Source organism: Marmota flaviventris, chromosome 1 (assembly GCF_047511675.1).
Source record: "Marmota flaviventris isolate mMarFla1 chromosome 1, mMarFla1.hap1, whole genome shotgun sequence".
Lineage (NCBI taxonomy): Eukaryota > Metazoa > Chordata > Mammalia > Rodentia > Sciuridae > Marmota > Marmota flaviventris.
The window spans coordinates 49487826-49504462 of record NC_092498.1 but is presented as its reverse complement, the minus strand read 5'-3'; the positions used below and the strand labels follow the sequence as shown (position 1 = coordinate 49504462).

Below are 16637 nucleotides of genomic sequence, written 5' to 3'. Positions count from 1 at the left end.
GCACCACATAAAAATAAAATAAAGATGTTGTGTTCACCAAAAACTGAAAAATAAATATTAAAAAATTCTCTCTCTCTCTCTTCTCTCTCTCTTTAAAAAAAAGATACTACTAAATGCTATAACAAGCAAATGACAATATTTCAGGTATTCAAAACAATATTACTAAAATGAGTGTTTACATTGGTTGTTCCAGAGAGAAGGGTGACTTTCTTCCACATGGTGATTTGGGGCTCTGGTTTCTTCTGTTTCTTTCACTTCCTATGTGGCTTTGGGGTTCTCTGCATTCAACTGACAGAGGTGAGAGGGATGAAGAAGGTAAACCTGTGTATTAATCATATTCCCCAAAGTGACACTGTATCACTTCTCTTTCACACTTCATTACCTAGAACTTTTGCATGTTCCTACTCAGATGCAGGAGGATCCAGAAAATACAGTCCTTGACTGACCAGTTGCTTTACTAGCACCAGTTGTATACTAAGAAAGCATGAATCCTGGTGAAGAGTTACTTGATCTTCTGTAGTTCATCCCACTAGTTACCAGATAGCTTTTGACCCTTTCTTCTGTATATAGAACACATTCAGGGGAAACAGCCCCAAGTCCTAACCCATTCTTACATGCAGTCTAGCATCTATACCAGGTTTAACTATTGCTCTTTGCATCGTCACAACCTGTAAACGAAAGTTCATGCTACCTGCCTACTGTTCCTCTCTTTCTCCCATCCTTCCCTAACACAAATCCAGTGTACAACAGTACAGCAGGGACAGAAGAGCTACAGTTAAGTTTCCCATTTAAAAAATGGAAAAATGAGAAACATATAGCAGTAATTATTCAATACCAACAATGAAATCCTGTTAAGACCCCTTTCCTGGAGGTGTTCAAGACCTCTTGATTAGACCTGTATTGTATATTGAATTCCTTTGTCTTGTATTATCCATGGCCCTTGGAGCGCTGAGCCTTGGGAGATTCTTCCTTGCCTATTAGCATTTACAGCTAAATCACATAAAAGGTTGAGACTACTTTCTATATGTGCAATTTGGAAGTCTAAGGGAGAATAAGTTCAGGGTAGATTTTCCAGTGCAATTCTCTTAGAAACATAGGTTTCATTATCTGTGGGCCTGTCTGTTACATGTGCCAGTGTTCACAACTTTATCAGTCTCTCCAGAAAAACAGAAACCATGCCAGGCTTTTCAAATGGAGGGACCTTAACACAGGGAATTAACTCTACATATGGTAGGACAGAGAAACTAAACAGACATGTCAAAGAAACCCCAAGATTAGCAACAGCAAGTAACTGCTGCATATTCTAGAGATAGAATGATAATAGGCAGATGTGATGTTATCAGAGCTGAGAGTCTGGTAATAAAAGACTGTGGGCTCCTTAAGGGGTTTCATATTCTTTCACCTGGGTGTATATCCATATAGTGAGCACTCCCATGTTATTTAATTGAACAGAGCTGAATCATAACCCCTTTCACTGACTTCTGTCAGAAATGTCCATCAGAAAAATAAGAGAGAAACAATTGTATGAAATATTGGGATGATTCTTAATTTGCAGATCAGCTATAATCAGTTATTTGGGGGCCTCATTTAGTAACTTATTGTTAGCATTTAGAGAAGGAGAAATTGTTTTAAAAAATATGTATTTATTTCCTGTATAAGACTTTTAAAATTGGAACAATACCAATTTTAAATAAACATAGAAGGAAGAGTTTTAAAAGAATAAAGTCTGTATGTAGGTGGCTCTTGCCAAAGTATATATACATGTATATATATTTTAAAGAACGTATGGGGAGGAGGAGAGGAAAAGCCTCTCAGACTTGCTAGGAATATCATAGCTAGAGAGAATGTATAGCTCTTAGTCTTTGATTTTGTTTTTGTTATTGTTCTTTTGGAATCAGCTTGTAAGTTGATAAAGCTATTCCTTGGTCTACTGGTATAAGCCAAAAGCTATCAACTTATTTTTTCTTTATTATCATTTAAGAATCTGTAAAATGTTTTACTGGGTATTTTAGCAAAACAAACAAATCAATATTAGAGTATGATCACAATTTTGTAAACAAGGCACATGCCATTTTGTCTGTCTTAAATGTCCTTTGTGTGCTTCAGACTGTGGATGTGCCAGACTCATCAGAGCAATGACTTTTAGGAAAGGCTTGAGAAAAGTCTAAAAATAGTGGCTACATTTAACAACTCACAAACTGAGGATGGTTTGAGAAGGTTTTGTGATGGTGTTGTCTTTCCTAAAGAAAAAAGAGTGCCTTGTTTGAAGATTTTCAGTAACTACTTTCGCTTATACATGGGAATGAAGGTTTTTTTGAAGGGGAATAAAGAAAAACTTCAGCTGCCATGTATGCTTTAAAAACATCTTCACGTACCTGTGCATGTTAGTAGTTCTCCATTCATACCTACACTTGAGGTTTATTTGTTTTCCCTGTTGATTTAAGCTAAGTATGACTTAATTTATAGTATGTTGCACTTCGTGCCTTGGTTTATCTTGTACTGGGGATTGAACCCAGGGGAACATGACCCATGAACCACATCCCAGCTCTTTTTATTTATTTATTTTTATTTTGAGGTGGGGTCTTGCTAAGTTGCTTAGGGACTTGCTAAGTTGCTGAAGCTGACTTTGAGCTTGCAATCTTCCTCCCTCAACCTCCCCAGCCAGTGTGTGTATACCACTGCACTTGGCTAGTGCTTTTGTTTTAAATGCCCCAGTAAGGCTTAGACATGGGCTCTGTTTAAGCAGGGTTAAGTCTGAGTGAAAAGATGGCTTGTCTGGGTGTATGAAGAATGAACTTTCCTTTCTTGGGTTGATTTTTCCAAGCATTAAAAAATAATCACTTGATAATATTCCATTGTGTATATATATACCACAGTTTATTTATTCATCTATTGAAAGACATGTAGATTGATTCCACAATTTAGCTATTGTGAATTCAGCTGCTATAAGCATTGGTGTGGCTATGTCACTATAGTATGCTGGATTTTAAGTCCTTTGGATATAGACCAAGGAATGGGATAGCTGGGTTGAATGGTGGTTCCATTCCAAGTTTTCTAAGGAATCTCTGTACTGCTTTCCAGAGTGATTGCACCAATTTGCAGTGCCACCAGCAGTGTATGAGTATGCTTTTTTTCCCCACATCTTCACTAATACTTATTGTTGCTTGTATTCTTGATAATAGTCATTCTGACTGAAAGAGAATAAAATTATGGCATTTGCAGGTAAATGGATGGAGTTGGGGAACATCATGCTAAGCAAAGAATATCAAGCTAAGCAAAGTAAGCCAATCCCAAAAGCCCAAAGGTTGAATATTCTCTCTGATAAGTGGATGCTTATCCATAATCGGGGGAGAGGGCGTGAGAAGAATGAAGGAACTTTGGATTGGGCAAAGGGGACCAGTGGAGGGGATGGAGCATGGGGATAGGAAAGTGTTGGAATGAGATGCACATCATTACCTTATGTCTGACAGCACAAATGGTACAACTCTGCATCCTATACAACCAGAGAAATGAAAAGTTGTGCTCTATTTGTGTACAATGAAATGAAATGCAAATTGCTGTCAAGTATAACTAATTAAAAAAAAATTAAAGTCAAAAAATCACTTGGTAACTTGGCAGTGTATTTAAAATAATTATGTTGTTTCACTAATTATAGTTCATCTGTATGTTTCTGGAAAACCTTAGTCAGGAAGAAGAGCTTTTCTTTGTATTGATCTAGAGCAGAAAATGTGCTATGATCATTCTTGTCCATCTCTCATTGATTTCCTTTAGTACTATTTTATAAAGAAAATATTGAAACATGAGCATGTTTGTACAGCTTCAATAATTGGTTTTGCTTTATAAGCATGTTATCTGCAGTTTTATAGAATCAATCTTTCTGAACTTCTTGGCCCTAAGAAGTTTTAAATAGTCTTGAAATTATAGGTGTCCATTAAGTATTTTTCAATTGCCAGTTCAACTGTAGCTTGTTGTACTATTAATTTATTATAAAGTGGCACTAGAAGAAAATGAATTATGAAATAATATGAACACACATACTTGTCAAAAATAAAAGTCTATATGAAAAACCAATCTGCTATGGTAGGAGACAGTCAAATGGTTTATTAGATATGTTTGGGCATTGACACTCTCTTCACAAGTAGGAAAATGTATAGAATAAATTCCAGTTTCAGTTCATAAATGCCCTGTATTATAAACTCCACACACTTTAATTTTTTTGTCCTTTACAGGTAATATTATACCCAACTTCTAATAGCTCCAAGTCAGCTGAACTACACCGCATGATAGTTCCAAAAAATAGTCAGGACTATGACTTAAAAATCAAACTGGCAGTGCGAATGGAAAAACCACCACACATGAAGCATAGTGGGTAAGTGTGTATTTGAAAATATTTCCCATCCTTGAATTGTTTTATTCATTTCATTGTATCACTTTTGTCACTTTAGTGAGAGAACCAGCGTATCAGATTTCTACATGGAGTTTTTTCAAAACTGCTGATGTATAGGTAGTTTATCTTTAAATTTTTAGATTTATGGAAATATTATGGCTAAGTACTCTGTTGTTAATGTAACTGTTTTTCTGTATACTGGCATAATGTTGATGCTCAGTTATGTTGGTGTTACACACTAGTCATAAAGAACACTGATGTACAGGGATAACTGCTGACAAGTATTCTTCACATTGTAGATACAGTAATAGTTGAAACAAGCCTGGCGTTTGAGTCCCCAGAAATGGTTAAACTTTCAAAGAATACATAAAAACTAGAAGGTGGTTCTGACATAACCCAGGAGGTTGTTCAAGTCTTGACAGGAGAGAGATGAGCGTTTGCCTGATGTGTGAGTGAAAACTAAATCAATCCTGGAGAGACTGCTGCCATCTCTGGATAAGCAAGCTGGGCAGGAACTGTCCCATGGAGAATGCCATGGTCTGAATCAACCTGCATCTCTGCCGAGGTCCTTTTTCTCTTGTAGCTGGTGAAGGAACAGATCTGAATTCTTGAATAAAATAAAATGAGTTTTCAAAAATTCAGATCTTTCATAGATTAACACTTCAGGATTTACTACAGCCAAATTCTAGTATAGAGGTGTTAGCCAGTAGGAAAGAATGCTACAGCTTTTCTTTTTATGGAGATAAGCAGTTGCAGAAAGGGCTCACCTGAGTTTAGCACAGACTTAGGAGTCTCAGAAAGTACATTCCTGTCAAGACAGGTCTGCTGGCTTTGAAGCCAGATCACAAACGTTAGGACCAGGCTGATGGATCAAAAGCTAAGGAGAATTCTTTGGATAACTCTTAGGGAAAACTAAATTGGGTGTTGTGCAAGGGGGTAGTCCAAATGTACATACTACCATCAGGGTGAGAATATTGCTACACTGGGATGAGACAGTTTCAGTCCCTTGGTTTGGGGTGCAGCATGTGCAGTTTCATAACAGCTCTCAAGTAAGGGAAAAATACCTTGGACCATCACCTCTCAGAAAGGGAACAGTAATTTAGGTTGCCTACATTATGGCATCTTTAATTTATCAATAAAGTCAAGTCTGTGACTCAGCTCATAATGCAGATGGAGATCCTGGCATTTAATATTTAGAGTTCTTTCATTCATCTATCTACCTGCTCACCATTAATTTATGCAGCAGACAGTTAATGAGCAATTCTTTTTGTCCTGTTTGGAACTTTTGAGATGGAATTTGAAGGAGGTAGGCAGTGGGGAGGAAGGGCATTCCAATCACATGAGACAGCCCATACAAAGGCAGGAGTCCTGGGGGAACTGTGAGCTAATGACAAGTTTTATACAGTTGGCATGGAGGGCTTTGAGACTAGAGCAGCCACAAGCTCTCTAAAGTACTTAGGGACTAGTAGAGTTTTGAGTTAGACATAAAAAAAAAAAAAAAAAAAAAAAACATGGTATGTTCCAGGAACTAGTTATTTCTCTATAATTTTTTGCTTAGTCTCTTTTTCTTTTGATGAATGGCACAATAAGAAACAGGAGTCTATCATCATGCTAAGATGGCCTTTAATCTGCCCGTGACCAGTACCATGTTGAATACTTCCGGGCTTTTCAGATTGTCCCAGGAAGGAAAACAGAACATGAAACAAAGCATGGGTAAGCTCTGTAGCTTTTAATTTTAAGGGGATAAAACCCTGTTCTAATCTAGTAGTTCCTAAGTTTATAATGCTCCAGAGCAGATGGGTCAGTACAGACCCCTTATGGATCATTTTTTAAATGATCTTGATTTTTTTTTTTTTTTTTTTTGCAGGGGTAGAGTGGGGTGTAACTCCATTACACCAAAAGAGATTTTGTTTTTATCATATTTCTTTGACTGACTAATGGCCTTCATAATGGCTTTGCAATTGACTTCTGCTCAAGACTACAGATCTACAGAAGGGACATGGAAGAAGATATGTCATAGTCTCTCAATTTAATCTTAACCCAAAGCTCAAGAGCTCACCAAAGGACTCAGACTAGGAATGCCTCATATTCCAGCCACATGGGCTTTTACCTTCCATTGCTAAGAGATTCTAACCAGTGTTCTAGACAGTTTGTGGCACACAAAGTGAAAGAACTCTAGAAATAAAAATTCTGTTAAGTCAATGTATTGCATAGCAAAAGTAAATTAAGAATATCATAATCCACAATTGCAGTTCAATAAAAACTATCTTAATACATTAGTACATTAGAAGTGATAAAAGTGATAATTTACCAGAACTGAATGTTTTCAATGATGCAGTAATGGCAGTTGATCCTTTTAGGCAGGGAGAGTTGGAGGTGCTTTACCACAGCATCTGCTCTGGCTTTTCCATGCCTGTGTGGTAACACTTTTAAATATTTTGAATATGACCTCTGAACATAACTATACGTGGGAAAATATGGAGATGCTGGCATTTAATATTTAGAGTTCTTTCATTGATCCATCTACCCGCTCACCATTAATTTATGCAGCAGACAGTTAATGAGCAATTCTTCTTGTCCTGTTTGGATTTCACCCATAGCATAACTATTCATCTTTTCTGCAATGCTTCTTAAATGGGTTTTAACTGAATTACATTTGAGAAAGAAAGTCAACTAACCTTTTTCTTATCAGTATGCACTCAACTACCAAGGTATAAATATATTAGGAATGACAGATTAATAACATTTTACATTGGAGCTGGATTATGTTCTGTAAATAATACATCCTATAATTAATAATTAATAGATGAATAATTAATAATTGGAAAAGAAACAAGCTGAATTTTTTAAAAAGATGTATACATATTTAAAATATGGCACACTCCTCTTAGAGGTGAGTTGTTCAGTGGATTAAACAATAACTTAGAATGTTATGGAGTTTTATCTTGACAGCACATCAAACTTGGAAATCCTCTGGGACTTTAGTAGTATAAATATTCTTTTCTAATAAAATGGGCAGTGAACAGTTCTCTCATATGCAGATTCTTAGCATGTATTATGTTTTGTGTGTCACTTACCTATGATCCTTGCTTTGCTCCTAATATTTTTATAAGTATTATTTAACTTTCATGGGTTTCCAACTGCACTGTAAGCTTGTTAGGCCTGTTTAAAGCCCTAGTGTCTCCCACAGTATGTAATTGAGGATGGATGTTATTAATATGAATAACAGCAATGAAAATGATTAACCATGTGCTCCTTGGAGTTTTAAAGGGAAAAGGTGTAAATATTAGAATAAGCTGCACTAGTTAACTTTAAACTTAAAAGATTTTAAACATAATTTACAGGTAAAGGAGCATAATTTTAGTGTTAAAAAATCTTAAATAAATTAAATGGTGTGTGGTTTTCAACTGCATTTTTTAAATGATCTATTTTTTGAAGCAGAAAGCAAAATATATCTGATCTAAAGCTCATATTTCTGATAACTAATCAGTTCATAAATATACCTTATGGCTTTTTTTTTAAGTTGGGCTAACTTCATGCAAATGAGAATGGATATTTAATTTGGGCAAAAGAAGCCTAATGATGATCCCATCCTTTTAAAACCAAACTGAACATTGCCACAAGACATATATTAGATTCATTTATTCATTTGGAGTGTTTCATATAAACCGATTATTAAAACTGTTAGATAAATCTGTTAAAGGAATTACCAGCTAGATTTTGAATGATTACTGATTCACATCCGCCTTTCAGATTTATTTCCTGCTTTTGTGCATAGCTGAGAGATAGCGTTCTTAACAAATGGACTGTACTTTAGCATAGCCTAGTGGCTAAGTAGCAGCATTAACTTAAAATAGAAATGCTGTCCCCCTTCTTATTAAATGAAATTATTTTCCTAATTCAAAGGTTATTTTCTCAGCCAAAAGAAATGCAAAACAAGACAGCAGTAATGAAATAAATGACTATTGTGACAAGGCTACAACTGAAAAGGAGAAAGAAGAAAACTAAATTGGCTGTCACATATGTGGCAGCTTTATGACCACAATCTATCAGAGGTCTACACACAACTAATTGGTTTTATAGGGAAAAAAAACGAATAAAAATTGTATTAATAGGTAGCTATAGAAGCATTTTTTCACACTTAAGAATTGGTAAGGTAAAAATATTAGCAAAATCACTATCGTGAATACACATTTTTCTTTGTGTTGCAGTTATCCTTGGCATTTTATACTTTTGAATGGATAGATGTGTTTTTTAAATTGTCACTAATAAAACTCTCCTTTTTAATATATATCATAAAAGTATAAAAGGCTCATCTCTTGCTGTAAGGGAAGGAAAGCAATTCATCTTCTGGCAGAAGAAGAGAATAAGCAGGTCATTACCCCATACTTGCCCATGACCCTTGCTTGGCTAGGAAGAAGGGCAGCTGGGTATTTGGACTAGGATGTCACACTTACACAAACTTCACATGCTTAACTTTTCAGACATCACATTGGCGCATAAAATGAAATGACTATCCTAATAAAATTACATTATTTTGTTTCTGGTTTAAGATTGATGATCTGGCCGGGCATGATGGCATACACCTGTAATCCCAGCCACATGGTAGGCTGAGGCAGGAGGATCCAGGGTTCAAAGCCAGCCTCAGCAACTTACTAAGGACCTAAGCAACTCAGGGCGACTCTGTCTCAAAATACAAAAGAAGGCTGGGGAGGGATGTGGCTCAATGGTTAAGTGTCCCCTGGGATCAATTCCCAATACCAAAAAAAAAAAAAAAAGACTTATGATTTTTAACTCATTTAAGGGACAATATGATGAACAAAGGGAAGAAAATCTTAATTATGTCTTGGTGGAAATTGTTTGGAAGGTCTCAGCTTTACAAAAAAGACAAATGTGTTCTTTTCTAGAGAAAATTGATTTCTTTCTCCCTCTCACCATCCACTTTTCCTCCCCCTGTATTGAAGATCAAACCCAAGGCTTAGAACATGCCACGCAAGTACTCTATCACCTAGCCCTGATTTCTCATTATAAACCTACCTTTAGAATGACTTTCTACCTGATTTTATCTAAAATAACTATATTTTCCATCTGACCTTCTCCTGATATCCTGCTGTCACAGAAATTCTGTGGCTCGTAGTCTTGCCAAAACTTCTGGCCACATGTTTGCTAGTTTCTTAAGTCACAATCAATTCTATTTCCAAATACAGCTTCCAAAAAATATGACTGACTGTGCTCCTCTGTAAACAGTTAAGGTAGTCATCACATTTAGAATGATAAAAAGAGTAAGTTAGAAAGTCACTTTCTTTTTTCCATACGCCTTTACATTCAAGGCACTTTCTAATATGTTAAATCATTAAGACCCATATTTTTATTTTTACTTATTAGTGCTTATTAACAAATTAGGTAATAATGGTACAAACATTTTCAAACAGCTCAATAGTCCTTAAATGAGAATTTCAACTTGTTATACTCCCTCTGGTTGGTATTATAATAAATGCCTGCCTTAAACTTTAAGCTCAAACTGAATCTCTTTATTCAGCCTTTTAGCATTCTTCTTTAGGAGAGAAACATATTTACAAGCACTTCTTTTCATTTTTTTTTTTTTATGTACCAAATTACCCCCGTCTCTGATACCCTTCAAATCAGACCATATATAGTCATAGATCATTTTAATTTGGGACACTTTTTTTAAGTCATAGTGAAAATTATTTAGAAATAGTATATAAGATAGTGTATATTAAAATTTTATAAATAGTTCATGTGCAGAATTATAATAGAGTTTTCATTTTGTAAATCAAGGCCTTACTTTGCACTGTGTACAGATACAGTAATCCTGAGTTTAATAAAGCAAAACTCGTGGGCTTGTTTAATGACAGATCATTATGAGAGATGAAGAAAAACTTTGGACATTATTTAATTATTAATATTTTGTTCATTTGTGGTATATGTGACTGAATAGTGGCCAGATAAAGATAGAGAGGCAATAATAGGTAGAGTGAGTTCTATCTAGCTCAAGAGCCAAGACTTGTAGCTTTGACCTCAATTCTTTCACTAACTTGAATAAATCAGTACATCTACCTTGACCTCAGATTTATCAGTTCCTAACAGAGACCATGGCCTAGAAAATTTGAAAACTCCTTAGGGCCTAGAACCTTATGATTAAGTACCTCCTTTGCTCCCCAACCTCTGCATGTTCACATGCCTCTCATTCCATTGCTGTGCTATATGTATGGAGGATGCACAGTGTTTGGGGAAAAGTGGACTATGGGAGAGCAGCATGGAGAGATATGAAAAAAAATGGTAATTTATTTGAATCCTCTCAAAGCAAAGAAAGGATGCATAAGGACTGACATATCAGGCTAAAAAGGCTTCTATTATGTAAGATTAATTTGAAAAGTATACACTGTAGAATTCAGTATAGTCTGATAGTATTAAAAACAGATGCATAGGATATTCAGAAAGGATATATCATAAAGGAAATACACTAAAAATATTCAATAAAACAATGATTGAAATATTATTTTTTCTCTTTTCCATATCTTCTGTGATGTGGGCATATTATTTCTACAGTGAAAGACAGAAGTTATCAATCTAAGGAAAAGATTTTATTTTAGTTAAGAGTAGTTAAATTTATTTCACTTAAAATATGATTTTTTTTCAAAGATAGAATTTTTTAATATTTATTTTTTAGTTTTTGGTGGACACAACATCTTTATTTTATTTTTATATGGTGCTGAGGATCGAACCCAGTGCCCCACGCATGCCAGGCAAGCGCTCTACAGCTTGAGCCACATCCCCAGCCCCTTAAAATATGATTTTTAAGGAAATTCATTTGATTGAAACCCATTGTATATTCTATAGAGGACTCATGGTAGTTGATCGATAAAGGGTTATCAAGACTTTAGGAATGTAAACTCTGGGTCCAAACTCCATGGATTCAAATCTGGCCTTCATCATATAGTACCTATGAGATCTTGGGAAAGTTATAAAGCCTCACTGAACCTTAGTTTTCTCAAATGCAAAATGAAAATGTTAGCAGAACCAGCCTCAAATACTTGTTTGAAAGAGTAATACCTTAATACACATGCTGTGCTTTTTAGGAGAGTGGCTGACTAGTACATAGTAATATGTTGTAGCTATTGATAAAACCCTAAAGAAGTCATTTTGAAATACTAAAAAAAGGAGGAAAGATAAAAATTTAAATTGAAAATATGAAATGGAACAAAAGTATCTTTAAAACCCCCAGCCTCTGACACACCCCCTGCTCCTTTTCAAGCCCTCAGGAAGGCTGCTGTTAAGCATAGGAGGAGGCTTTCTGGGAGACCTGAGCTCCAGCCAGCTTCTGTGGCTTTCATCCTCCTCCTCCTTAGTTTACTAATCTTTAAACAATATGGGCTCCCTAACTCATCTTTAGGTTCCTTCTAGCATGAAACCTGTTTCCTTTTATAAAAACCTTCCTTCCATCATTCCTTCATTCAAGTTGACAAAAATTGTATTTATCCTTACAACTTATTTTGAAACATGTATACATTGCAGAATGGCAAATCCAGCTAATTTATATATGCACACGTACTTGTTTCTTGTGGTAAGAACACTTAATGCGTGCTCACATTTTTTGTTATTAACTATAATTACTATGTTTTACATGAATGTCTTTCTTTTAATTCTGAGATAGAAATGTTCATACTCTTGGGCAAGATGGAAATAGTTAAATGATTTTCAAGCCAAATTGTTTAAGATCATTTCTGTCAACAAGAAGCAGGGTCCATAGTGGTAAAGTACATAGGCTTTAAGGCTGGACTTGATTGTGAAATGTCCCTTTGGTTTATTTGAGAATTGCATCGGTTTTCTCAGATCTTCGCTTTTCTCAGCATAGTTTTTAGGGTTTTGAGTGGCAAATGAGATATATTCATAAAGCACTTGACACAGTATTTGCTACACAGTAAGTGTTCAGTTAGCTAGTAATAAGCATTATTAAATCACCAATTGTTTTTTGGAAATTTTTATTTAAATAAAATTGATTTTTAACGTACATAAAAACAAAAATTGCATACATTAGTGGGGTCCCATCATGCTTCAGTACATGTATACATTTGTGAAATGTTTAAATCAGGCCAAGTATATCTATTTCTTCAAACATTTATTATTTCTTCATGGTGAAAATATTCAATGATAATGTTCTGGTTTTAATACATCATTTGACTTTATCCTGAACAAAAAAATACTTAAAGACAGATGAGAAAATAGAAGGGGACAAATCATAATTCCTTGAAAGTATAAAAGTTATCATCTCCATCAGGCCCCTTTGCTTAATTGTTAAACTTTAAACTTTTATTTGGCAGCTCTTTTGGTTGGAGGTGGGGAAGTTTGTTTCTCTCGGTGTTTATTTTTGTACAAACGTTATTTCAGCTCCTGTGTCTAATGAACATATTATATATAAGCTTTGAACTTTGAGTAGCTGACTTTCATGATGTGTCTAAGGAATAAGCTCAGTTTCTAAAAAATATCTGGAGACTATTTCATAGCAAGTAAGATAAATAAGGTAGAAATGTGCCCTTAATTTCAGACTCATACAGTCTAACTTGATTTTTAATCATGATGCTTTCAATGCATATTTTAAAAAACTAGTGGTACTTTTTGTATGCTTTAGTGAAATTGCTAGTTTAATTTTTTTTTTTTTTTTTGGCTTAAATCATTATGTCTGACTTGATCTATACAGCCCTAAGCAGCATACCAAGTATGTTAGTTTTATTTTCATTTCAGGTATTTGTTGTATATTTTAAATTTTTTTTTGTGTGTGTGTGTATGTGCTTCATTTAAGTAGATATCAATAAGCCTAAGAAAACCACTCAATATTTAATGACTGACTTTTATTTTGCAGTTATTATAGCACCCAAGACATTGATATACTTGAATATTTGTCTGACTATATGTGCTAGTGTTTTATGCAAACAGTCCCTGGGAGAGGTTAGTGTTGTTGAAATTAGGATTCTAAAGTCATTGGCCATAGCTGACTCTGCTACACAATGTGCTGCCTCCTTCCCCCACAGTATCCCTTCTCATGAGTCATTGCCCCCAGTGTTCCCACTCATGAGTCAGTTCTCCATTAGAGGCCATCTCTATAGAAAAGCCCTTTGCACTACAAAGTCCCCTTCTATCCCTGCTGCCAATTCTCTCTGTTTTTTACTGGCTTCATTACTTTTTTAAAACTCGTCATTACTTGATGTTTTAGTCACTGGCTATTATTTTGCACTAACTCCACAACTAGAATGTAATCTCCATGGCATGATCTATTAGTGATTAGTTTCTCAAATAAATGTAATTCTCATAGGGTTGGAACCTTGTCTTACAGCTACTTTTAAACCCAATATTTAGATCATTGCCTATCACTTAATAGGAGCTAAATAAGTATTTGTTGAGTGAACGAATGAATGTTTTCTAAAGAAAAAGACAATGCAGAAATTATATTCAAAACTCAAAGTAAGTATTGGACTGCTCAGATATAAGCTTCAAATTATGGTACTATCTAATTGGTCTACTATAATACAAAAATTTTGGAGTGTGTTTCAAAATATTTACCACCCCAGAAGAATTGCAGTAAGTTTCACCAGTCTATAAGTTTTATATATCTATAAATCTAAAGACTCTGTCATAAAAAGTATTTTATGAATATTAAATTGAAAATCATCATTCTCTACAGTGAGGCTAACTTTAAAAAAAATTTTTTAAAGACTTTTTGCCTATGATGGAGAATCTAAATTTCTAATAGTGTTTATTATCCATTATTTAGACCATTTCTGTGGTTCGTTATTAGACTTTAGTTGGAAGTTTTAGTAACATTTCTTATGGAAGGGAGTATACTCCAGGGTTACTATTTTTTATTTGTAAGAATAATATGTTATATAATCAATACTTACTAAATATTTAAGGCAAAAATAAAATACTCTAGATTTGAGCTTTGTTCACACTGTCATTGTGGAATCTATAAAAGTCATTTGCATTCTTTCTACTGCAGTGACCCCTGAGTTTTTGAAATAGTCATATTTCAAAAATTTTTTCTGCCAATTCTATTTAGTGAATGCTTTTACTCCACTTAAGTAGACAAACAAACAAACTTGATGCACATAGTTTCCCTAACAATGGACAAGAAGAAGGAGGAGGAATAGGAAAGGAATCAGCACTGTCATCACCAGAGACTGGACCTAGTGAGGGGGAGGATGAGTGGAAGAGACACCCCAAAGAGCAAGCAGAGATTTCAGAAGGTCAGAGCATAGCAGAAAGCCAACATCAGGAAGAGATGCAGGAGCCTGAGAGTTACATAAATTAGAAAACTGAAAGAAGGACATCAGTAGAAGTAAAAGAACTTGATGGACATTCTTGGCAGCAGACTTGAACTCTAACCAAGAGAGCACATGTACAATAGCTTAGGAGGCTATGGCAGAGGTCCAAGAAGAAGAAAAAGAATCTCAGGAAAAAAGTAATCAGCATAGGATAGTGTCTGAAAATACAGAAAATATAGCAAAGAATCTATTTTAGAAGTAGTCAGAACTTGTCTATTAGTATATTAATTCTGATATTCTTTCTCTAAAAAAAAAAAAAAAGTGTCAAAAGGGATATTTACTCCTTTCCAGAAGACCAGAATGGAAGTCTAGCTGAATGCAGCATTGATAGCAGGAACTCATGGCCACAGCTCCCTAGACTGTATTTGAAATACCTGTAAAACATTCCAAGTGAATGATACTGGGAAAAATAGTGAAGAGAACTTTTTGAGCTGGATGGATGTCTTCTGATTATTAAAAAAAAAAAAAAAATCACATGATTGAATGCCAGTGTATATAGCATGAACAGAGAAAGCAAAGAATTCACAAGAATTAAAATCTCAATCATTTTAGGATTGTTATAAACTTAAGGGTAGCACATAATTAAATAAGTATGCCTTATTCTCAGAAAAATATCAGTTTGTAAATTTATATAAAAATGTCTTTTTAATTTTTTAAATATTTATTTTTTAGTTGTAATTGGACACAATATCTTTATTTTATTTATTTATTTTATGTGGTGCTGAGGATTGAACCCAGGGACTCGCATGTGCTAGGCAAGTGCTCTACCACTGAGCCACAACCCCAGCCCCTAGGGTTCTTCGTTTTTTTATATAATACTTCCAAAAACAAGTTTTTATTTATTTGACAGTGGATTAGAAGGAATTATCAAGTCTCAAAAAGACAGAACTTGATTATCAGCTATGTTCACCTTTGTGAAACTGGCAGCCTTAGCATTTCTGCCAGTTAGAGAGATGTTCAGATTTATCTTTAATGTTTCTCTTCACCCATTAGTAATAATACCTCTCTGTCTGTTTCTCTCTCTCTCTTGTATTCCACAATGAAATTTCTTTTTGTTTCTACTGCCAGTCCTAATTCAATCTCTATTATAACAACAGCTAAAAGCCTGTTTCAGTAACTTCCATTCTGATTTTCCTGTATTCACTTGTTTTCCAAGCCACTCAGGAATTTAGGAACACTATTTATACCTCTTCCAAAAACTGTGTGTGTTTCCACATTGAATATGGAATTGGATTCAAATTTCTTAAACTAACATTGAAATTCTTCAAAAATCTGGTCCCATCTCATCTTTTCAGCCTTTTCTGCCTTGCATACCCAACATTAAATCCAAGATATCAGCCAAATTGATAAACTCATATATCCAGAAAATGCTTTTACTAACACATCCCTGTTTCTTCTACTCTTTTGACTTAAAAAAACCCAATCTGGCACCAGGTTACATGTTTTCTCACATTAGCACAGATGTGCCAAGAAACTAGTTTATTTCTTGAGGATTAATCTAATCTTCCTTCATGAGTTAATTGCAAGCCACTTCCTGCCCATTCCCCTGGTTTGAGAGAACTGCCGAGTCCATTTTATATAATAGTCTCTGCCTCAAGGACACCATCCAGCTTTGCTAGAGCACAATGTACAAGATAGTTGAATTGCACAGTGGGGCAGAAGCCCTCTACTAGGCACTGTCCTCAATTCTAGCAGCTGGCCTTCTCATCTCCACCTCTATCTCCAGTACCCAGGCCCCTGGTTTTTTCCCTTCCTGGCTGCATTGAACTTCCCATATATAAAATTTTGATTAAGTCAAAATTTTGCTATCAAAATTACTGGTTTAGAAAGATATTTTCTTTATACAAGTGTTAGTCCAAACTTCTAAATGGACCCAATTAATGAGCTTCATAAATCCATGCATTTTGCCC

At 34.9% G+C, this 16637-nt stretch overlaps 1 protein-coding gene across 3 annotated transcripts in view; it reads left to right on the top strand.

The window, feature by feature from the left end:
* The window catches only part of Cadps2 (calcium dependent secretion activator 2), a 527786-nt gene that overhangs the window by 309255 nt on the left and 201894 nt on the right, over nucleotides 1-16637 (top strand). For all 3 annotated transcript variants that reach the window (XM_071612817.1, XM_071612816.1, XM_071612815.1), the window contains one exon: nucleotides 4230-4369. In XM_071612817.1, coding sequence (XP_071468918.1) covers nucleotides 4230-4369 — 140 coding nt within the window. The remainder of the gene's footprint in view (nucleotides 1-4229; nucleotides 4370-16637) is intronic.